This window comes from Crocodylus porosus, unplaced genomic scaffold (genome assembly GCF_001723895.1).
Source record: "Crocodylus porosus isolate Cpor-Errol unplaced genomic scaffold, CroPor_comp1, whole genome shotgun sequence".
NCBI classification, from domain to species: Eukaryota; Metazoa; Chordata; order Crocodylia; family Crocodylidae; genus Crocodylus; species Crocodylus porosus.
The window spans coordinates 65,838,663-65,863,188 of record NW_017728918.1 but is presented as its reverse complement, the minus strand read 5'-3'; the positions used below and the strand labels follow the sequence as shown (position 1 = coordinate 65,863,188).

The following is a 24,526-nucleotide window of genomic DNA, read 5'->3' as shown; positions in this document are numbered from 1 at the left end:
GGAACAAAGCCACCCAGTACAGGTTCCTAGGTAGTGGTACACCTTTACTGGACACGCTGGGGAGTGAGCAGAGAAATATTACTAGGAGTTGATAACAGACAAGATAATGGTAGCAGAAAGGAGAGCTTGATTGGTGGAAGATGAAGGGTTGTAACACCAATGGAGTGAAGATCAGGAATCAAATAGATAATAATGTCCCATAAAGTCAATTGACTCCCTCAGGTCTGCCTAAATAGAAATGCAGTGGTACTTGCTGGGCAGTTTATTTTAAATTTTGAGTAGAGCAGGAATTGAAGAGGGGCATAACTGTACCATCACCTTCCCCCCCCCCCGAATATACCTTTGGATGGTCCCGTCATGACCCTGCCAAACAGGCTCCCTGCTCCCTCCCCAAATTCTTGAATTCAGGCATGGAAAATTGTATGATCTTCTGTATCCTGTTCATTCAACCTTCAGGGCAAAAAGACAGGTATGCAGATGAGGTGCAATTCCAGCACCAATGAGATTGCTCTGATCATTGACATTTTCAGTTTTTATTGTATATAGTTTCATAGTTTCCTGGTTAGTAGGGTCAGAAGGGACCTGAACAGATCATCAAGTCTGACGCCCTGCCATGGCAGGAAAGAGTACTGGGGTCAAATGACCCCAGCATGGTGATTGTATAGCTTTGTCTTAAAGACCCCCAGCGTAGGAGCCAGCACCACTTTGCTTGGAAGTTGGTTCCAGATCCTAGCCACTCTGACAGTGAAGTAGCGCCTCCTGATGTCTAGTCTCATTCTACCCCCTGTCAGCTTGTGACCATTATTCCTAGTTACTCCTGGTAGTGCTCAGGGGAACAGGGACTCCCCCAATGCCTGCTGGTCCCCTCTGACTAGTTTGTAAATGGCCACTAGATCCCCCCTCAGCCTTCTCTTTTGGAGGCTGAACAGGTTCAGGTCTCTTAGCCTCTTCTCATAGGGCTTGCCCTGTCCCCTGATCATGCAAGTGGCCCTCCTCTGGACCCTCTCCGTGTTGTCCACATCCATCCTGAAGTGTGACGCCCCAGAACCGGACACAGTACTCCAACTGCAGCTTGACCAGCGTCGCATAGAGGGGGAGAATCACCTCCTTGGACCTGCTTGAGATGCATCTGTGGATGCATGACGAGGTACGGTTGGCCTTCCTGACCATGTCCCCACACTGTCAATAATGATGCCAAGATTCTTTTCTGCCTCTGCATTGATGAGAAGGGAGTTCCCCAGCCTGTACGTATGGTGCTGGTTCTTCTTTCTCAGGTACAGCACCTTGCTCTTGTCAGTGTTGAAACCCATCCTGTTCTCATCTGCCCACCCCTGTAACCTGTCTAGGTCCAATTGCAGCCTATTCCTCCCTTCTAGCATGCTCGCTTCTCCCCACATCTTAGTGTCATCTGCGAATTTGAACAGGGTGCTTTTTACCCCCTCGTCCAAGTCACTGATGTTGTTGAACAGTACGGGCCCGAGGACCGAGCCCTGCGGCACCCCACTGCCCATATCCCTCCTGGTCGAATAGGACCTGTCCACCACCACTCTGGGTGTGACCCTCCAGCCAGTTAGTGACCCAATTGACTGATTCTCCAGTGAAGAAAGTTTTTTCCAATGTTTATAGGGTTAATCTATGTTGTAAGGATGGTTTATGGAACTGCCATGCTCTGAGAGCCTCCAGAATGAATGAATGAACTTGACCTACTGGCCCAATTTACTATTTCGACATGCACAGCTGAGGGAATGCCTGTGGACAGGGTGTGATTGACAGGGGAATGTATCTTGTGCAAGAATGATATGATTGGATTTGACATGATTGACAATGAGTGACAGGACCTTTGCCTCAGAGGATTGGCTGTTAAGAAAAGGGCAACTGTGGGATACAAAAATCTGGAACTTCGGTAATGGAGTGCGAATGTGCAGAAATGCATGGTGTGTGTGTGAGGATTCTGAGAGGTGCCATAGTGCATATGGTAGCTTACCCCATGGAGGGAATGAGATACAGTGCACTAAAGCCCAATCTCATGCATTTGCCTCCTTGGATCATCTGGTTTCAACCAGACTTGAATTGGCTTCCCCTCGACTTCAGTTCAGACTGTTATCAGAATGATCTCTACTTTGCTTACTGTTTAATACTCCAGTACTGGTAAAGTATAAATTGTACCTGTCTATTATCTGTATTTACATCTGTTAAGTTGTTGTTACTGTTGTTGTCCCTTACCTGTGTTAATATTCCCTACTGTCTTCTCAATAAATCTCTGTTAGTATTTTTTAAATCTGATTCCTTGTGTATATCAATAATAACCTCAACAAAACTCAAGGCTGGCACGTCCACCTCTCAGTATACAATAAACGATGCTAAGAGTGAGTCTGACACTAACTTGCCCTTATTGCTCACCACCCCAGTGGGTTATTTTGCTAAATGTATTTGTTTCTCCCCCCTGAACATAGATGCAACCCAGGTGTCCAGGCTTATAGCCATGCCCCTGCTCATCAGCCCGCTAGTGACAACTCAGCTGTGCAAGCAAGAAATGGTACTAACCCTTAACCTGTGACTACTCGCAGCATGTTCCAACTTCAACACTGCTTAATATTCCAAAGATTTATTATCATCTAAGTGTAATGTTTACCTTCACCCTATAATCAATACCTTTGTGCAAACAGTAAAGCCATGTTTTTTTGATAATTTCCAGCTGAAACAAGACCCCTGAGTACACTTTTAATAGTGCATTTGACTATACTAAAATGTATGAAACATCCTTTTTTAAACTACTTCAGTGAAATTTAAGAAATATGTATGGTTAACTAACACAAAAGGTAAGTGGAAATTCTCACCTTTGGCTCATCTATGTTAAAAGAAACCGAATAGTCAATTTGAGGTGGTAGCTCTTCCTCTGTGTTCTTCAAATAGAGCTGTATGCAGGTAAGAGCATTTTGGTCCCGAAGGTTTATTTCTCCTTTATTAGGAAACATTGAAAAAAGCATTTCCATCTCCAACAGCTGAAGCTCAAGGCATTCTTTTATAGAGACAGCCATTATGTTGCAACTATAAATGTAGACACCTAAAAATAGAAGAGATCAAATTAGCAGAAGAGTTTAATACCCAGCAATGTTCCTCTGTCAGTGAAGGAAACATAAAATTGGGAGTTGTGTCTCAAAGTAAAACAAATTAAAACAATGGCTGTGGGGACCGCGCCCAGAGAGTGGTGGTGGAGGGGTCATTTTCAACCTGGAGGTATGTGGGCAGTGGGGTTCTGCAGGGCTTGGTCCTCAGGCCCCCACTGTTCAACATCTTCATCAGTGACTTGGACAAGGGGGTAAAAAGCACCCTGTTCAAATTCGCAGATGACACTAAGATGTGGGGAGAAGTGGGCATGCTAGAAGGGAGGAATAGGCTACAGTCAGACCTAGACAGGTTACAGGGTTGGGTGGATGAGAACAGGATGGGTTTCAACACTGAGGCACCTGTGGAGGAAGAACCAGCACCATACCTACAGGCTGGGGAACTCCCTTCTCATCAGTGCAGAGGCAGCGAAGGATCTTGGAGTCATTACTGATGCCAAGATGAACATGGCTGACAGTGTGGGGACGTGGTCAGGAAGGCCAACCACACCTTGTCATGCATCCACAGATGCATCTCAAGCAAGTCCAAGGAGGTGATTCTCCCCCTCTATGCGGCACTGGTCAGGCCGCAGTTGGAGTACTGCATCCAGTTCTGGGCGCCGCACTTCAAGAGGGATGTGGACAACATGGAGAGGGTCCAGAGGAGGGCCACTTGCATGATCAGGAGGCAGGGCATGCCCTACGAGGAGAGGCTAAGGGAACTGAACTTGTTCAGCTTCCATAAGAGAAGGCTGAGGGGGGATCTAGTGGCCGTTTACAAACTGGTTGGGGGGACCAGCAGGCATTGGGGGAGTCCCTGTTCCACTGAGCACTACCAGGAGTGAGAAGAAATAATGGTCACAAGCTGGCAGAGGGTAGATTTAGGCTAGATATCAGGAGGCGCTACTTCACTGTCAGGGCAGCTAGGATCTGGAACCAATTTCCAGGAGAAGTGGTGTTGGCTCCTACCCTGGGGGTCTTTAAAAGGAGGCTGGATAAACACCTTGCTGGGGTTGTTTGACCCCAGTACCCTTTCCTGCCATGACAGGGGGGCGGACTTGATGATCTCTTCAGGTCCCTTCCAACCCTACCAACTATGAAACTACTACCACCCATTGCCACAAGACCTAAAAAACCCACCACCACAAAACTGTGTGCCCTGCCACTTAATCCAGGAGGTCAAGGCCTCTCTGTCACCCACTGCCCTCACTTACATCAACCAGGTTCTGTGGAAGGTCAATCTCTGCTCCCCAGGTTGCCTCTGCCACCTGGAGCTCATTGTACAGTCTCTGCCTAGGGAGGCCCCAGAGCACTCCCTACCACTCTCTCAGCAGCCTGGTGAATACCAAGCCTGTCCACTTTTCCTCCCTATGGAGGAAAAGTCCATTGCTGCCAGCTCTACACACTCACGGTCTCCATCCTCCAACCCATCCTTGCATCCCACCCAGACATGAAGTGGTGGAACACCCTTGGCAAGGGTCCCTGGTATGTGAACCTGTATTCCTCCCTGATCCCACAAGCCACCAGTGATCTTGAAGCCACTGCCATGGCATATGTGACATAAATCTCAGACACCCCTGATACCTGCTCCTTCTGTGAGCAGAGGGATACCCTGGTGCATGCCTACCTGGAGTGTGCCAGCTGCTGCCCTTTCACTGCCTCCTCCAGAGCGTCTTGCTCGGGTTCTGGCTAAACCACTCCCCATCCGTGCACTAAGCAAGTCCCAGGACCTCCTGGTCAACCTCTTCCTGGCCCTAGCCAAGCTAGCAGCCTACTTAACCAGGAAAAAGGAAACTGTAGCAGAACACCTGGTGAACTATGGGGGCATTTTCCTGTCCCTCATCTGTTCAAGTCTCTGGGCAGTGTCCACTGCAGGAGTGGGGAATTATTTTGGGCAGAGGGCTGCTTACTGAGTTTTGGCAAGCCATCGAGGGCTGCATGGCAGATTAATATTAATTTTCTAATTTTTTTTAGGGGCCCCGGGGGCCGGATAGAATGGCCTGGTGGGCTGCATCCAGCCCCCAGGCTGCATTTTGCCCACCCCTGGTCCACTGGCTCCTTGAGCTTGTTTGAGGGCCAGTGGGCATTGTCTCGTGTGCTTTGCTCAGTGGCCCTACTCGGCATGCTTGTTCCGACCCTCTGACCTGCACTCCCATCCCTGTTTTTTTCATTCTGTTCCACAAATTCTGTTGTCCTCTTTTCCTGTGGCCTCCCCACCTGAGGGAGGCCAATGAGTGACTTGGTGGGCTGGGCCTATGCTTTTAAATGGGGCACTTGGTATCAACCTTTGCCCCTCGCTCCAGTCCTCATTTCCTTTTTCAGCTGTCCCAAGCAGTGAGTGATGTCCTCTTTGGTGGCCTCCCTTATTAAAGAGTGGCTTATACTTTTACTTGGCAGGCACTGACCTATGATCCTTGTTGGCACATCAAAAGGCCTTGCTTGAAATCTCTCACAAAGTGAACATGCTTTAATTCAGGTTGCTCACCTGCAAGTGCCACGTGATACAGTAATGCAGTGCCTGCACCCAGGGTGCCATGATGTGATTATTTGATCCTAATGAAGGCATTTTCATACCCCAGCTCCAATTAGATTGAAAAAGAATATGAAAGCCCAGTTATTTTTCCGCCCTCAGATTTCAAGTCCACTGACCTGCCAGGCGACGGCGGGGTACCCCCACCCCTGAGAAGTAACTTGACCCGTCGAGCCGACGACGTCATTTCGCCTCACGTTCAAACCACGGCACGCGGGCACAACGCTGCCCCCACGTTCCCGCGAAGGGGCGGGGCCGCTGGGCGGGATACCGCGTATGCGCCGCCCGTGCGGGCCACGCCACTGGCTGGGCTGCTCGCTGCCGCGGCCCGGAGCACAGGAGGGAGCGAATCGGCCCTGCCCGGCCTGGACTGGCGGCCTCAATACAGCGCGCGTGCGCAGACGGGGTCTACCCGTGGTGTCCCCTCCCGGCGGGAGACGCGCTGGGCACATCTTGGCTCGCGCAGCTGCTCCCCCCCCGCCCCCCGCAACGCCCCAGCGGGCTGACTCACCGTCTCACTGGCCGCAGGCCTTGTACCCCCACCACGTCACAAGCTCCACAGCACACCCCTCTGCGCCTCGTCAGGGGCGGGGCTTGCTGACAGGCCCCGCCCTCGCGCGCTTCACATTCGCCGGAGCGTTCCCGCGGTCCCAGCCTCCTGTGTTCAGCTGCCTTCTGCAGAAGCAGAGCCCGAGGTGTGCAACCACATGAATTGAGTGTCTGTTTGCAACCATAGGAGCTGCACGAACGGCACTAGCATTCGGCTGCACACGTGGGTTAACGCTGTGTCATGGTTTCAGAAAAGGTCAAGCTCAGCTGCAGAGAAAAAGAGTGTATAAAAGAGAGATTTTTTATTTCCAAAGGAAGTGGCATGTTCCAGCTAAATTAGAAGAGCGTGATTGATCCAGAGAGGTCACGGGAGACAGCCGAAATCATACTGATCAGTAACACAAAGGCAAGATCTGGTCCTTCTTCCAGAAGCTGTACACAAAAAGATATCAAGGGTTTTCAGGAGACTTCTTCAGGAGAATCCCCTAATCCAGATCATATGTTATCAAATTACACTTTGACTCTTGGGGTCTGCAAAAAAAATTGGGCTATCCAGCATGTTGCCCTAATAAAATCAGAGACCCCCAGTGTTAGGGTATAGCTTGTTATATTTTATGCTTTGAAGTTGCAGCTGTTTATAGAGTGGTGAATTACAGTATTGTTTAAAGGGTTGGGGGGGGGTTTACGTTTAGGCTTATTTAATTATTGCTTAAGTTCTGTATAGCCTCTTTGTTATCTGAACTTTTCTGCAATATCAGCTGGCCTTGCCTCTTGCAAGGAGCTTATGGACTTGAGTTTGCATGATATTTCTTAGCTTTTCTATCACTATGAGAAGGTTTTCTAACACAACACAGTAATAGTTTTGTTACCAGCTCAGAGTGACTGAATTTAGCACTAACTGGATGAACCAGAGGGATGAAATGATTGGATATGTTAATAAAAGGTGATAAGACCAACTGACAATGCCCAAAGTAAGACACAGGAAAAAGCCCAAATTAAGAGGCATGCTCATGATGGGTCTGTTGAACAAAGTAATATGCTGACAGGATAAAACCAATCTGAAAGGCAGGCATCATCAAAGAAGTGAAGTTAAAGAAAAGCATAAAAGGGGCAGGAAGGAAGTTAAGTCTGTGTCCTTGTCATCATCATTGTCATCATAAATCCAGCCTTTGACAAACACCTGTCTGCACCGTCCCAACCAAAGACACATACTTGGCTTCAGGAACTGAGTGGCTGTCTTTTCTGTTGAGCAAAGTAACATCTGGGATTGGGTGAAATTATAGTACTAAGTGTTTTTTCTCTCTGAATATAGAAACTGCTAAGATAATACTTGTACTAATAAAGTTAGACTTTGATTTTAGGACACTGAGTTGTCTGTGTTCGTATTTCATGTTCCATGTAAGGGTTAATTGTACTTTAACGATCCCTAGGCACTATCTGCTGGACAGTGGTGCTAATACCATTTTATGATTCTCAAATCTTACTTTGGGGGGGCAGGGAGGGAAAGTGGGGCTCTCATCTCTTATGAGGGGGTTTGGCCTTAATTTGAACTCTGGGTGTTATTTGAGGAGCCCTGAAATAGATTCACATTTAGTTAAACCCTGGTCCTTAGTTAAGTACTGTGTATGTAACAGATTATCATGTGGCACCACGTGATTTTTTGAATGCTACTGCTAATGTAATACAAACATTCTGTCACTGAAATGGACCTTCCTTGGAATATTTAAAGTTTTGAATTACCCAAGTTTAAACTTTGTTTTTTTTGTTAAACTTAGCAGGAAAAATACATATTTGCAATCCACTGAACTGCAACACCCAAGAGTTTGTTTTTTTTAACTGACCTGAGTTTGGGCAAAACCAAGGAAATGATTGCAAGGGGAGGTTCAGTAAGCATGATGAGTTTAAGAAGGACGCTATCTACTAAAGGCTGTTGTCAGAACATTAAATACACCAGCAATTTGTGTGCTCTGTGCTCTGTGAATACCCAAAGTACTGGTTCTTAAGCCACAGCCCACGGGGCCACCTGCAGCCCAATCAGCATGCTGCTGAGGCCCATATGATATCCTGTTAAATCAGGGGCAGGCAATTATTTTGGGTGTAGGGCCACTTACTGAGTTTTGGCAAGCCATCAAGGGACACATGACAGGCAGCCAGGAACAGAAAAATATTAATTTTCTAAAATTTTTAGGGGCCCCTTGGGCCGGATAGAATGGCCTGGAGGGCTGCATCCAGCCCCTGCTCTGCATTCTGCCCACCTGTGTTAAATGGATATATAGGAAGTAAGCATGGGTACGGCCCATGTAACGTTGAGAGTTGCAAGTGAGGCCCACTATGGCAAACAGGCTGAGAACCACAAGGCTAAACACTACAACTTCAGAGTTGCTGAATGAGCCAAGATAGTCACTAGATGGCACTGTTAGACAGCAAGTGTGCACACTGTAACACTAATGGCACTTCCTTGGAGTCTTAGAACAGCAGACTCCCTATGCCTGAAGAAGGGTGACTGCACCTGAAAGCTTGCCAAGATCTTTTTTCCAGCTACTCAACTAGTCTAATAAAATATATCACATCTACTCAAAGAACCTTGCCTGCCTATGTCCTTAGACCAGCACGACTACAACCCTGTTGTACAACGTGCTACAACCCTGTAACAGCAATAGCTCTTCAAGGCTTTATTTTAACTCTTCAAGGCTTTATTTGGCCTCTGGAAACAGTAGGCTTACATATAAATGAATAAGAAAACTCACACTTACGCAAACACAGCCACAACTAACAGGCTCAGGATTCAAGATAGTGAAGCCTATGCGAGCACAACCTGTGAGAGCCCACAATAAATCTGGGGCTTGTGCTCTGCTTGGTGACTAGATTTCTTGTCGTGTCTGAATCATGATAGGCTGGCCACATTGAACCACACCCAGCACAGGCAGCAGTGGGGGAGAGGGGATGGGATCAGCTCTGAGCTCCCAGCTAAGCTAGTTTTTCCACTGTCCTCAGAGAAGATAGAGCCAAGGCTGTTCAACACACTTGCCAATTCCAGGTGTTCAGAACACCCCAAGAGCTCAGGGAAGCGTCCTCAGATTGTTTTTGGCTTTCCAAATCAAGCGGCTGAGAGGCCTCCCCAGCGGCAAAAAGCAACCCTTGCGCCACCCCTTCCACGACGATTGCCCTCTGCGGTGCCGGGAGCGATCCCGGCCCCATCTCCCGCCTCAGCCCGACCTGGAAGCAGCCACAAAAGTGACGTCACAGAAGAGCAGACATCCTGACCGGGGGGAGGGGGGGAAGGCGCGCTGTGATTGGCTGAGGCGGGAAGGGGCGGACCCCGGAAGGAAGGTGTTCGTTAAGGCGGCGGCGGCGGCGGCCACGTCGGCTGGTACTGGAGGGCGCGGGCAGGTGGGCAGGGGCGGGCCCGGGGGCGATGGCGCCTGCTGCCGGGGAACGGCTGGAAGCTCCGGGGGCCCTCCTTCCTCCCCGCCTGTGCTGCCCCAGGGGTCGCCCGGCAGCGCTCGCCTGGGTGTGTTGGCAGGGGGTGCCCCCCGCTGTAGCATAAGTCTCAAATTCAAGGGGTCAGAGCTCTGCCCCCCCCCCCCGGGCTACCACAGCTCATCTCTATCAGAGCTCTGTCTGACCTCTTCAGAGAGTCCCACAGTTCAGCAACAAGCGGGAAAAACACCGAGGTGCTTTGCACCCACCTGCCTGAACCCAAATTAGATGCCCCACAACAGGGGGAATGCTCAAGGCTTTGAGCTGCTATTGAAAAATCCTTCCTCAAGGAAGCAAATTTGGCTATAAAGTGCAACTTTCCCATACAAATGCTGCACGTTCAGTTTCATTTGTTTCTGCCTCTGTTATCTCTAGGAATTAATAGAATCATAGAACATGAGGGCAGAGGGGACCTCAGGAGGTCATCTAGTCCAACCCCCTGCTCAGAGCAGGACCAGCCCCAACTAGATCATTCCAACAAAAGCTTTGTCTAGCCAGGTCTTTAAAACCTCCAGGGATGGTGATTCCACCACCACCTTTATGGGTAACCTGTTCCAGTGCTTCACTACCCTCCCAGTGCCAAAGTTTTTCTAATATCCAACTTAAACCTCCCTTGCTACAACTTGAGATCATTGCTCCTTGTTCTGTCATCTGCCACCAACGAGAACAGTCCATCTCCATCTTCTTTGGAACACCCCCTTCTGGTAGTTAAAGTCTGCTATAAAATACCCCCTCAGTCTTCTCTTCTGCAGACTAAATAAACCCAGTTCCCTCAGCTGCTTCTCATAAGTCATGTCTCCCACCCCACAAGCCATTTTCACTGCTCACTTTTGACCCGTCAGCTCAAGGTAATGGTAGGCCTAGGAATCACCTGTAATACGCAAAATTTGTGCTGGTGCTTTAGCTGCTGCTCCTAAGGTCTGGCCTGTTTCCTTTTTGTAGAAATGGATTTTGAGGCCGTTGGAAAGTGCTCTGCATTACACCCGAAACCTGCTGGACTCTCCCTTCAGTATGGAACTGCTGGCTTTCGTACCAAGGCGGAACAGCTCAATCACGTCATGTATCGAATGGGCTTGCTGTCAGTGCTGAGATCCAAGCAGACCAAATCTACTATTGGAGTCATGGTGACAGCATCTCACAATCCTGAAGTAAGCATAAATGTTTCTGAGGACAAGCTTGATTTAAAAAGGAAAGTCAGCGGAGTCAGCTGAACGAGAAACAAACTTCTGCATCTGATTGGGATAGGTTGCAGTTCCACTCAGATTCTGCAAACATACGCTTAATTTAAACATGATTAGTCCCACTGAAGCAAGTGGGGCTACTTGTATACTTCACATTACTTCACTACACAAACTCTTGTGCTGCTTGTGTACGTAGTGTATCTTTTCCCCTTTCAATCTGGAAGAAGAACTGGTACAACAGAGCAGGGCCTTGTGAAGACTGGGAGCATCCTGGAGGAACCCTGGGGGCACCAAATCCTGTCAATATCTGCTTTAAAAAAATTATAAGCATGGTATTGGAGCCCTTGCAGCTTAGCCAGGTTAAGGAGTCACTAAGTGTATCACTTTGATAGCAATTGAACATTTTATAAAGGTGCCAGAAAAAATGGATGATTAATATTCTGATTATACTACTTATTTGGGCTTGATGTAGTTTTGTTTGGAAACTAAATTAAACCTGTATGAAAGATAAATGAAAGATGTAAATAAAGCCATGTAACTGTCAGTCACCTGTCATCTTTAAAGACATTTTATTGCACTTTTCTTCTTCAACATTGTGCATTTATTTTCTTCTAAGGAAGATAATGGTGTCAAGTTGGTGGATCCTCTTGGAGAAATGTTGAACCCTTCCTGGGAGGAGTATGCTACGCACCTGGCAAATGCAGAAGAGCAGGAAGTACAGAGAGTGCTGGCTGAGATTTGCCAGAAAGAAGCAGTAAGCCTGCACCAACAGGCCTCAGTGTTTATTGGGAGAGACACCAGGTAATTGTAAAATGCTGTAGCCATACACTGCTTTTATCAAACTTCTAAAATTCCATTTCTGGGCACTTATTTTTGCTGGAACTTCTATGCTCAGAACTCAAGATTCTTCAAACACTTTTTCTGAGTTTTTCATTTCAAGGTTACTAAAACACTGAAAAAAATGTCCATACTCACAAATGTGGTTTTTAGACCTAACCTAATGCCCATTGAAGACAACTGAAGGACTCCTTTTGACATCAGTAAACATTACTGAGTCCATTGGTATTCATAATGCTATTCTGGCTGCACAATATCTAAGTCACTCCTTCCATGTCGTAGGGAGGGATGACCCTTCAGTGAGATTTGTTAAGAGGGTGAAATCCTCCACCTGTAGAAATTCTTATAGAAGCAGAGCCTGTGCTGGTATTTATGCACAGTATTTTATAACATGATTAGTATGCATAGTAGTTTATAACATGATGCTGACTATCATTTACTGTTTTTCAGGCCTAGCAGTGAGAAACTTTCACAATCGGTGATAGATGGCATCTCTGCTCTACGAGGCCAATATCATGGTATGTTAGTCTATGAATTTATGTTTTATTTTTGAAACTCTTACGTGACTGTGAGACTCTGGTATAGACCCATTGTTGTAGCCCAGATGCCATTTCTATTTCTGCTTATAGTGGTTTTTGTTTGGGACAAGTGTGTCACTTTAACGTAAGTGGATTCTTTTCTACATAAAGAAAGTTTTAGATGGGTTTCTTACAGGGTATTTTTGTGTAATATATAGTAGTAAATACTGTTTGTCTCTTAAGAGGAATGGATTTTCTATTTTATTGCTTGAATATTGTGACTTATTCTCTGTCAGATTATGGCCTGCTAACAACACCACAGCTGCATTATATGGTTTGCTGTCAAAACACTCAAGGGCGCTATGGAAAGGCAACCCTGGAAGGTTATTATAACAAACTATCCAAAGCTTTTGTAGAGCTGACCAAACAGGTAAAGGCAGTTAGATTTCTCCCAAAGTGATTCTTACTTAGATTAATTTAAATGTACAACCTGGATATCTTTTGTTTACTTGTCCAAAACTGGAGCGCTTAGAACAAACCTGCTTGTCTTTTTGCAGGGAATATGCAGGAAGTTCAGTTTATTATCCAGAATATAATTTGTGTTTCTGCCATCTTCTTTTCCTCTTCTATCTGAAGGCTTTCAACTCTGGAGAGGGTCAAAGGTGTCTGAAGGTAGACTGTGCAAATGGCATAGGAGCCCTGAAACTAAAAGAAATGGAACATAACCTTCCACGGCAACTGTCGATTCACATATACAATGATGGAAGCAAAGAGAAACTCAATCATATGTGTGGCGCAGACTTTGTGAAAGTTCATCAGAAACCTCCCCTGGGTATGTAGTCAGCCATAACAGTCTGTATTGCAGAGGGTGAAGCAGCTTCCTCAGCCATATCTTTGACAACCTAGGACTTGATGTGAAAACACAGTAGTGCATGACTTTCCTAGAAATAGGTGAGATTGCTTTGTGAGCTTTTTATTACATTGCTAGTTTAACAATTTATAGCATGAACGAAGTACATTTGTCTTGCAACCTGGTTTGAGCCCTAAAATAGTAACTGCCTAAAGCTGCAAACAAAGCAAATTATTTTCATTATTTTTTAGTTGTCTGGATGCATGTTGAGAACACCAGAACTGGATAGTTGGTAGAGTCTTTCTGTGGGCTTTCAAAAGATGATCGGGATAAAGCCATCTAGTCAGTAGCATGGGGAATGTTATAGAAAACACTGTATCTAAGGGCTTACATAACAGCATTGTTGGTGGAATTAATGGTCAAAGGTTTCACGTGTTTGATATATTAGGAGAGATCCATGTGTAAAGGAAAGGACTTGGGACATGCTTGGGGTGGGGCAAGGCAGAAGCAGGGAGAAGTAAGAACAGGGCTCAAGTAGGCCTCAAGGAGAAAAGAAGGAAGACATTAGAAAGAAAAGATCCATCCATCCTTTAGATAGTGATGTATCAAGGCCATGTTGGTGCTTCTGCTTTGTGTGCTTGTATATGTAATAATATAAGCTTTGTGAGCAAATGCTGGTGAGTTAAACTCTTCAGGTAGAGGGGGGTTGTATTTGGAAGTGAAACACATGAAGATCCATGAATACAAATGCAGTACTGTTTCATAGTTTCTAGGGTCAGAAGGGACCTGAGCAGATCATCTAGTCCGACTCCCTGCCATGGCAGGAAAGAGTACTGGGGTCAAATGACCCCAGCAAGATGTTCATCTAACCTCTTCTTAAACACTCCCAGGGGAGGAGCCTGCACCACTTCTCTTGGAAGCTGGTTCCAGACCTTAGCCACCCTGACTGTGAAGTAGCGCCTCCTGATAGCTAACCTAAACCTACCCTCTGCCAGCTTGTGACCGTTATTCCTCTTCTCTTTTGGAGGCTGAACAGGTTCAGGTCCCGCAGCCTGTCCTCATAGGGCCTGCCCTGCTGCCCCCTGATCATGCGAGTGGCTCTCCTCTGGACCCTCTCCATGCTGTCCACATCCCTCCTTGAAGTGTGGCACCCAGAACTGGATGCAATACTCCAGCTGCGGCCTGACCAGTGCCACATAGAGGGGGAGGATCACCTCCTTGGACCTGCACTGTGTGTTTGTTCAGGTCATTTTTTTAAATCAGACATGATGAGAGAGAGGTTGTTTCTAGTGCAGTGTGGCTCTGGCCGAAGTCATCTAGCTGCTTCCTAGTTTTTTCTGCTTTTGGACTTCCACTCATAGGCAGGGCTTATTTTTCTCATTTTTGCAGACATTAGCTCACTTCTGTGAATCGCTGAGGGAGAATTAGATGTCTTTGACTTGCATCAATAGATTATGCAGCTTTGCAAGTACACTCTGGTGACTAAGCATGTTTTGAGGAAGCGGGCATTTAATAAGACAGGATTTTATTTTTGGTGCTGTAATTGATGTGCATTACCAATGATGTACTGCAACCTGACCATTAGGAGTAGTGATCAAATCACACACCATATGTTGTTAGTAACTTAGCAACTTTAAGGAGACTGTAAATCTTTATAAGGCCAAAGTTTCACTTTGTTGTTCAGTTTGAAATTAACACAAACTTTTCTTCACAATTGCCATCAGAGTAGCTTCCTGTACTGGAAGACTTCAGAATGGTATTCTGTAGAATAAGCAACTTCCTGCTTTGGTAATGTGTCTCTGAGACTAGTTACTTTTTCATGGTTTGATGCAGTGGTTCTCAACTTTTTTAGACTTGGGGCACCCATAAAAATGCCAGCTCTTACTTTTCATTCTTTTTTTTTTGACTACAGAAGAACAACAGAGCAATTTGTGCTGTTGCAAAGAACTCAGAAAGACCTCAACAGAGCAAACTGCTTTTGACATTGTGGATTTCTATTTCAAATCTCTGGATTTAGCTAGTGCATCATGTTTGCACACCAAATGGTGCTAATACTGTATAGCACCCTGCAGCACTTGTGAAAGGATCTCAAGGCACCCAGAATGCCATAGCACGCAGGCTGAGAATCACTGTTTTAATATGTCTTTATAGAACTAATCTCCTCAAGACTTTAAATACACAGAAATTAGGATTAATTAAGGCTTTGCATCCCATTCGACATCTAATATATACATTTGTAACCATGTTTGCATTAGGACTAGAAATGAAACCTAATGAAAGATGCTGCTCATTTGATGGAGATGCAGACAGAATTGTCTATTACTATACTGATGCTGCTGGTCATTTTCATCTTATTGATGGAGATAAAATAGCAACATTAATCAGCATTTTCCTTAAAGAAAGTCTTGTCAAGGTAACTTTCACCTGTAAAGAAAATTATGTTGTTTTGATTTGCCAGATCATCAAATCTGTATCTCTCCCAGTGGGGGGGGGGAGAGGTGCGCGCGCATGTGTTTGTACATGCATGTGCGTGGCAAGCATTTACTAAATCTAGTAAATACTTGATTTAGTACATGCAAATATTTACTAAATCTGCATAAAGATGAAAGCAAGTTTAAACAAAGATGACCTCTGCATCGGTTGATGTAAAAATTAAATTTCTTCCTTTTGCTACAAGACAAAGGGGCTGGCTTTAAATTGGAAACTAGAAAACATGGCACTGATATCTTGACCTGGAAGCATTTGCTAGGAATTGAAAAAGTGAATGCCTTGGTTGGTAATCAGCGGAGCTTCCAACCCCCGTAGCATTGGTTTGACTAAAGTTAAATTTTAGGGCCCAATCTTACATTTCCCTTTCCAATGAACTCTGCATGTCTACCCTGCAACTCCCTCTGCAGAAACTCAGGCCATTTAATGTGTCTGAAGCTGTGTTCACCAAGCTTTCTAGTATTCCCATTGAACATTGTACTCTGGGTCTGTCGGTGTAACTATTTGAAAGTCTATCTACCTGAGGTAGAAAGAGCAGCTTTTTTGGAATCCCAACCCTGCCTTTCGTGTCTCTGAGACTGCCCTGCTGTGATGGAAACCAATTAGTTTCTGTTTCTTCAAGCTGAGCTGAGCTGTCAACTCATTTTTCCCAGTACCACAGAAATATTATCTAGTGACAAGCGCTTGCAATTACAGCTGGCCCCTACCAGATTCATAAAGGTGAAGTAAACTATCCAAAAGCCCTACATCGTCTGAGTCAGTATCATCTTCTGACTCCCAAATGTGGAAATGCTCTGGAAAGGGAGAGGATAATCTATGTAGAAAAACTTCCATAACAGCAAGCATTTCTTTCTTCTTCCCAACTTAAAGCTTGCTTTAGCTTTCTCATCTGTTCTGTGATTTTGCGAGAACTTACTTGTCTGGCCATAAGAATTTTATTTTTGGTTTGCCCAGGTAGAACAAAAATTAGTGATGGGAGTGGTGCAAACAGCATATGCAAATGGGAATTCTACACGTTATCTTGAAGAAACTATGAAGGTACCTAGTAATCTTTTCTCACTATATCCTCCATAATTGCTCTGTACTTTTACATGGTGGACATCAGGTAAACGTGTAAGTATCACTAACTCTTAAAGTTGTAGTAACAAGTGAAGTACAAGAAAATGTCAGGTCAAGCCAATTTCTTGGCTTTTTTTTAAAAAGGAAGAATTGCAAGTGAGAACAGAAATCCTGTGACAGTTCTGACCATATTTAGGGTATGAACATTTTATATTGTTTTAAAGTTGGTGGGACTTACTGAGGTTCAGCTGAATCTACTCTATTCTGCATATCTGTTCCCTTCCTGTGGTAAGTGGAAATTTAAGCCAGAGTAGATGACCTCCATTGTTAAGATACCATGGTTTAGCATTTGTTGAGGAATAGGAGTGAATACAAGAAGCAGTTACAACAGATTGCTTGATACATGCTTGCAAGCAGTAAGTCCCTTTCCTTCATAAAATGAAAACAGTGTTAGTGTACATCTATGTAGGTTGGTTGGGAGCCTAGAGTTCTGCAAAACAGTGCTTCATTGAAAGCTCAATATACTGCAGCAGCAAAGGGGAATAGCAAAGGCCTTTGTGGCTAAAAAGGAATATTTATGGTTCTGATTTTAGTTTAGTCACTTGTTGGGGAAGCTGTCCAGATACTCAGTCTTTTGTTTCCTTCCTGAACAGAACTTTTTGGCAAAACATTGGGCTACCACTCTGTAACATCCTGTTCAATAGTGAATCTTAATCTTTTTCTGAACAGCAAAGTTCTGGTGTATTCAGTGGATCAGGCACAGATCTGGGAGGTGGGATATTGCTCATAGCCAGCAAAAGGAAACAAGTCATATTAGGGTCACCTGAAAATCCAGGAACACATCTATTTCTGTAATGTGCTGTCAGCTAATTTTAAGACTAAATCATAAAAAACAGCATGAACAATTTTTTCAGGTCCTCAAGCAGGGTGGAATAGGATCACACTTTAATGAAGGACAAATGAATAAAATACTCTGTGTATGCTTTCTGTGTGTCCATGGCTTGCAGGTACCTGTTCATTGTGTCAAAACAGGAGTTAAGCACTTGCATCACAAGGCTCAGGAGTTTGACATTGGTGTTTACTTTGAAGCAAATGGGCATGGCACAGTGAGTACTCCAGCATGGATCATCATAAGATGTTAACCTGTATGAAAACATAACTACCAACTTAGCTTGAGAGGAGGTAGCTTCCTTCCGTGCCCTCCTTCTTCTTGTTGCCACTAACTCTTGAATGTTATAAATATGAGAGGTCATGGAAATGAAACTCATAAATATTTACTTGGTTTAGACAGCATAACAGGAGATCGTTGTTCTCCCTCTACTGTTGCAATGCCTGATTGTTCTTGAGATGTCCTGTCAATCATTTTACATATCTTATCACTGTATCTCTTATTCCAGGTCTTATTTAGCAAAGCCGCTGAAGAGAAAATAAGACATTTGGCAAAAGAGGGAAAAGATAATAAAAAAAGGGAAGCTGCAAAGATGTTTGAAAACACCATTGACTTGATTAATCAGGTAAAACTTGGAGATGAAGATTGTGAAGGGGATAACAGCAGTCTTGTGTCAAGCACCTGCTAAGTTGTAGGTTGGAGTTTATAGATTGTCTTGAACAAGAAGGCAGCCCATAGTTGCAAAACTGGAAAATGGATGGCCTATTTTAAACCTTTTGCTGAGCAGACAGCAATGATGACACAACATTATCCTTTACATGCCATTTTCCCAGGCTTACACCAGAAAGGAGACGTATTTGTAACTGTTGCATTTTGAATGATGTCAGGATTTTCAGATGACAAAATAGAAATATTTTGCCTTTGTACATGTCCTTCCTAGCTTGAAACTAGGAAAAAGGAAGAGGTTTGGAGGGCTTGGGAGACAGATAATGGGATGTTGAATCTTGTGTTTCATTCACCTGTGTTACTAGCTTGCTCAAATTCAGCCAAAAGTAATTTTCATTTGGCTAAATTCACTAGCCTTGATGAGGGGAGGAAATGGAATGCACTAGTCCTTGTACCTAGATCATCATGTGAATCAGTGTTGGTAGTCTTAGGCCAGAGGGTAAGGTCTGAATGGGATGGAGCATGAGTATCTTGCTCAACTGGAGTTAATGCCTCCTCTTTAGAGATCCAAGTCCCAATTATCCTTTCAGTGGAACCCTGATGCCGTAGCCAGGGTGGGGAGGGAACTGAAACCTGTTTTTGTTGAGTGTAGCCTCTTACGTGACGGGTATTGGGGTTCTACTGCAAGGAGGCTGCTAACATTCTGGCAAAGCATACTGGGTGCTCCTCTGGCTGTTACTTATGGTAAAAAGTAGTAATAGAGCACATTTGTGACAGTGAATCACTAAGCCTACATTTTAATTACTCTCTAGGTTTTGGGGTTGTATGTTTATTTTTCATTCTTTGATGCTCAGCAGTTCAACAAAATACCCTGGATTTTCTCACTGTCACTGAGTTCTTTGTTTTCTTCACATGCCTAGACAGTTGGTGATGCTATATCAGACATGTTAGTGATTGAAGCAATCTTGGCTCTGAAAGGTCTTACAGTGCAAGAGTGGGATGCTATCTACACAGACCTTCCAAACCGGCAGCTCAAAGTTAAGGTTAGTGATACTTCAGCATTGTTGGCTGAAGAGGCTTCATCCTCTCCATAGAAGTAGGGTGACCATAATAATTTGAGGGAAATCTGGGATGGGGGATACCAGGGGGCAGCCTGCCCAACCACTCCAGCAGCTGCTTCCTGGAGTGGGGCAGCTCCTCCTCTTCCTCCCCTCCCCTCCCCTCCCCTCCACACCAATTTTACTGTACAGGTAACTCTACTTGCAGCCCAGCAGAGTCTGAACCAGTGAGCAGAGCAGCCCATTGACTGGGTTCCCTGGAGAAAGTTGAACCGGAAGTCCTGGATTGACACAAACCTGCCTGCACAAGTCTGGCTACTGAGTCAGGAGCCAGGCATATGTGGGTTGGGGTCATGCCAATCTCAGACTTTTACTTCAATTTTCTCCAATGGTTGGGATGTTGATACAGCCTCTGAAATCCAGGGACATATAGTCACCCTATGAAGAAGTCTTTCCCTCTGCCTGGAAATGAGACTTGTATGACAATACAGTATAAATACTGTTAGTTGGCTAGGGTGTATTGAGGACAGGTTTGGAAGTGGAGGATGGACCTCCACTTCCTGGAACTTGGATAACTGATGTACTAATGTCACAAATTAGAATTTCACATCAAGGCTCACATTGGTATGTTATCCCCTTACCACAGGTCGCAGATAGACGAGTTATTGACACAGCAGACGCTGAAAGACGTGCAGTCTCACCCCCAGGACTACAAGAAAAAATTGATGACCTTGTAAAGAAGTATAGATTATCACGAGCTTTTGTCCGCCCATCTGGAACTGAAGATGTGGTTAGAGTGTATGCTGAAGCAGACACACAGGTCAGAGCAGAAACCATTTCTACATACAGCAAATCTTTTGTTCAAGCACTGCAGTTCTCTGAGAACTGTGTCAGGCCCAGTACGATGGGAGAAGTGTATTTATATTGGTGACGGAGTTAGTAATATGTGACAAGAAGGAGTGTAGGTGAGTTAGCACCTTTTTCCTTTAAATATTTCCATAGTGGTTTTAACACTAGTTCATCAAGTGCTGGCTTGGTGTTGACCACTTGCTTTACAGTAGGTTAAAAGTACTTGGGAAGTTACTTCATGTAATGTTAGTAAGAAAATCATCTCTACACCTATAGCTTTGACAAGGCTACTATGGTTTTATTTAGGATCAAGCCATCAATGACTGAATGTTCTCACCTGACTGCATAGTGGCATATTTGAAATAAACCTTGGTCTTGTCTTCCATGACAACATAAATCAAACCTGCTAAATCCCTACAACAATTGACTTGCTGTAATAAGTAGTAAGGGTGCAAGAAACTAGACTTGCATGTGAATTTTTTCAGACCAAATGATGGCAGTTTTCTTAGTAATTTGGAATTGCCCATCTTTTCTCTGGGTAAATGTGGCTAAAAAAATAGAAAGGCTGAAATGTGGTGCCTTTAGTACTTCATTCATGTAAAAAAGAATGGACTCCAAACTGCCAGTACTAGACAGAGTCTAGATTAAACGTGTAATACTTACAGCACAGTGTAAATACTCTTTTTAATTGTCCATAGGAGAATGCAGATGCTCTTGCACATGAAGTGAGCCTGGCTGTTTACCAACTAGCTGGTGGAGCAGGAGAACCACCCCAGCCTGTGTCCTGAAGGAGGCAGCTGAAGTAGTACTACATCACTTGACTACATAGATTTTTCTTTTTTTTTGCTTTTTTGCTTTCTCCTCCCTGTAAAACCATTTTAATTATAAAATAATGAAGATTGATTGGAATATTCTTCCATATGATGTCCTACCTCTTTGGAATTCTCTCTAATGGATTCTCCTGCTGCCAAGCAAATTGTTTTTCTTAGCCTTATTTTAACTTTTTACTTCTATCGAAGTACAAAAAGAACTGGAAGCGAGTAGCCATTTTTCTCTTTCTAGTTACTTTATCTAACAAAGCTGCTTTCCTGCACATTAGTTCTGTGCGAAAGAAGTTTTTTCTAGAGAAGAGATTATTAGTGTTGCAGTGTTGTAATATTAAAATGAGATTTTTCTGTCTGTGGAAGTCTGATTGCTTCTTCTACCTCATGAAGCATGTTAAGAACATTGCTTGCTTGCAGCAATACACAGCACTAGCCATTCAACTGTTACTGCTTCAGGGTAAACCCCCCTCTGCTCTTCTAAAGCAAGCAGGACCAAATTTTCAGTTAACTACTTAATCTCACTTCATCAGCCAACTGTCCTGAGATATAAACCTCCGTAGTAAAAGCTTGATCCAACACAAACTTCATGTCTCATGCAACTGAGAATCACAGAATGTATTTTCCATGTTAAAAACACATTGACATGACAGCTCTGTGCCTAGGTTTCAACTGTTAACAAAGCTCTTTCATTAATATGAGAAACTAATACTTTTATGGTAGAGTGATGAATGTGTTACGGAAATACTTCCATTACATTTATTTTAAGCTGGTTAAGGTTTTTATCTTATTGTGTAAAATCATGGATCCTGTTATTCAGAATCTAGGCCAGCAGTTCTAAACCTTTCTGTACTTAAGGCACCCATCACTGGATTCAAGGCACCTTCCATCACTTTTGTGAATTGAGTGGTACTCAATTTAAAAAACTAATTTATTTCTTGCAGCACTTACCTTCCATCATGGGCTGAGCAGTAGGGGGGTCAGGATTCTTCCAGATAGGGGACAAGCCTGAGCCTGCCTTATCTGCTCACACTTCATGGCACCCTTCAAGGGACCTCGTGGTCCTGGCCATCTGTATGCGACTTTGCTCATTCCTATTCCCATATCTATAATATTGCTATACAATACTGTAAAAACTTCTTCATGCTTAGTTAGTTCTGTAAAGCCTTCTTTCATGCTACTAAAACAAGCCGTCCTCCAAAGGTAGCAGATTATGACCACTCAGTATAAATACAGCAGCCCCCACAATTTAAGCCCTAGTTCAATAATGTATTTAAGCATTTTGCTCAATTAAGTCTATAAAACTTAAATGCAGTCAATTTATTTAAAAAATGCAGTATTTCATATTTTTGTGCAATGGGAAAACAAACCATTTGGTACCATATACTTCAGTAAGAGAAATTGTTTAGTTCTTCTTGCAAACTGCTGAAAAAGAGGCAAATATGCTTAGTTTATAGATGGGGAGACACAAGTTAAATAATGTGCTTTATACTGGGGAACAGAATGCTGCCCTCCTAATACCAAGTATTCAGTGGCCTATGGTGTTTCACCACTTCTCTAATTCCAGTATTTTTATGCTCTACAACAGGATGGTATGAGAAGGCTCTTAGTTTGTAAGAGTCTGCACAGAAGTCTCAGAATAAATGCCTGGATGCATAATACAGAGCCACTCTTTTCCAGGAGACAATATGTATAACCCAGAGAAAATTTCTCCAAGCTCATTGAAAATATTTACTTGTCACTACACAAAACTTAAAAGTAAATAGTCTGGAGTTCTCAAAAAGCACAAAGTCTGAAGTTTACATACTGTGTTCAATAGTTGAATACAATGACATAAAGGATAAAAATGAATTTAGTATCTTACAAAGAGGTGACTCTGGATTTGTACACAGATATAAATCACAATGGGATCAGGAAAGGACAGACATGTCCCAGAGTACTTGTACTCTTATGGTGCCCTGGAAAAAGGTAACAGGAGGGAAAGTAATAGACTATTTGTATTTCGCAAGTCAGTCTTGTGATGCAAACATACCCAATGACATGAATATAACTTGTACTGGAAGATGTTTACGCCTCATTCTTTCAGGGGTATTCCTTTACCGTAACATCCAGTTAAAGGTTTGCTTCACCTGTTACCTTTGCTGATTATACCAATGTAAACTCTTTCTTCATCTCCACCCTGTCTCTAAGGTGTTTTCTCAGCCTGTCCAAACTTCCTGTTAGTTGTAATATGTAATGGCATGATACTAAGATTTATGTTCCTTGGTTTGATTTGTAGCTGTTCTATCTCTTTGCTTGATTTGCTCTATTTCTTGAGCATTTCAATTGTACAAAAAGTCTTGCTGTCACCTAAGGGATTATTTTGCCAGGATTCTGCTACTAACCAAATCTTCTATTTTGGACCTTGTGTTATTTGTAAGTTATTATGCAGCCAGTGGTAGGGTGTAAAATTTTAGGAACCTGGTAGCTTTTAGGTGTGGCATTATGGGATGGCTTGATGCAAAGATAAGGTATTAAAACAGCTTTAAGTTTTAGATCCCAATTTCCATCTTACCTGCCATAATATCATTTCACTCTTTAAACCTGGAAATTGATGACGCTACTGATACTGAAATGACAGAGGAAGTAAATTAATTCCTTGTTCCATTTGTTGTCCTCCTTTGTGAAATTCTCACATTTATGCCTCAATAGGATGAGGTGGTGAGAATTCAGTCTTGTGAAAAGTAAATTCTGTACAACATCTGCTGCTTTTAAATTTCCAGCTATCATTAGCAAGAGGAGGATCTGGAAAGTGTGGGTCCCCTACTGAATGGAGGAGGCAATCTTGTGACAGAGGATGCAAAAAGGCTGAAGTGCTCAATGTGTTCTTTGCTTCATTATTCACAGGCAAGGTCAGTTCCCAGACTGCTGCACCTGGCAGCACAGTTAGGGGTGGAGGTGAGCAGCCAACAGTGGTGAAAGAACAGGTTAGGGACTATTTAGAAAAGCTGGACATATACAAATCCATGGGGGCCAAAAGGATGCACCCATGGGTAATGATGGAATTGCAGAGCCAATAGCCATCATCTTTGAAAATTCATGGGTAGCAGGAGAGGTTCCAGGTGACTGGAAAAAGGCAAACATGGAGCCCATATTTAAGAACAGGAAAAAGGAAGATCTGGCAAATTACAAATCAGTCAGCCTCACCTTACTCCTTGGAAAAATCATGGAGCAGATCATCAAGGAATCCATTTCTAAGTACTTGGGGAAGAAAAAGGTGATTAGGAACAGTCAGCATGGATTCACCAAGGACAAGTCATGCCTGACCAACCTGATTGTCTTCTGTGATAAGGTGACTGGATCTGTGGATGTGGGGAGACCAGGGGATGTGGCATACCTTGATTTTAGCAAGGTTTTTGATATGGTCTCTCACAACGTTCTTATAGGCAATCTAAGGAAGTGTGGGCTGGGGGAATGGACTGTACGGTGGATAGAAAATTGGCTGGAGCATCAGGCACAGAAAATAGTAATCAATGGCTTTGTCAAGTACAAGTTGGCAACAGTGCTGTATGCACACCCTTGCCTATGCCCCATCCAGATCACTCGAGGCGCCCCCCACCCCCCACTCGTGAGAAACTAACCTTGAATTAGATACCATGACAACATAGA

The 24,526-nt window shown here is 44.0% G+C and overlaps 2 protein-coding genes across 2 annotated transcripts in view; one reads left to right on the top strand and one right to left on the bottom strand.

Moving 5' to 3' along the window:
* RWDD2A (RWD domain containing 2A) overlaps positions 1-3,075 on the bottom strand; it is an 8,557-nt gene extending 5,482 nt beyond the window's left edge. Inside the window, exon 1 of the mRNA XM_019537685.1 lies at positions 2,838-3,075. Within this exon, the coding sequence (XP_019393230.1) occupies positions 2,838-3,038 (201 nt within the window). The 5' untranslated portion in view covers positions 3,039-3,075. The remainder of the gene's footprint in view (positions 1-2,837) is intronic.
* A 6,409-nt stretch (positions 3,076-9,484) lies between these two features.
* Positions 9,485-22,587, top strand: PGM3 (phosphoglucomutase 3). Its single transcript, XM_019537682.1, has 13 exons — positions 9,485-9,573; positions 10,606-10,811; positions 11,461-11,645; positions 12,132-12,199; positions 12,496-12,629; positions 12,836-13,031; positions 15,305-15,462; positions 16,491-16,574; positions 17,603-17,701; positions 17,993-18,109; positions 19,071-19,193; positions 19,855-20,028; positions 20,756-22,587. The coding sequence occupies exons 2-13, from the start codon at positions 10,608-10,610 to the stop codon at positions 20,843-20,845; spliced, it is 1,632 nt and encodes a 543-aa protein (XP_019393227.1). The 5' UTR covers positions 9,485-9,573; positions 10,606-10,607; the 3' UTR covers positions 20,846-22,587.
* Positions 22,588-24,526: the final 1,939 nt, after the last annotated feature.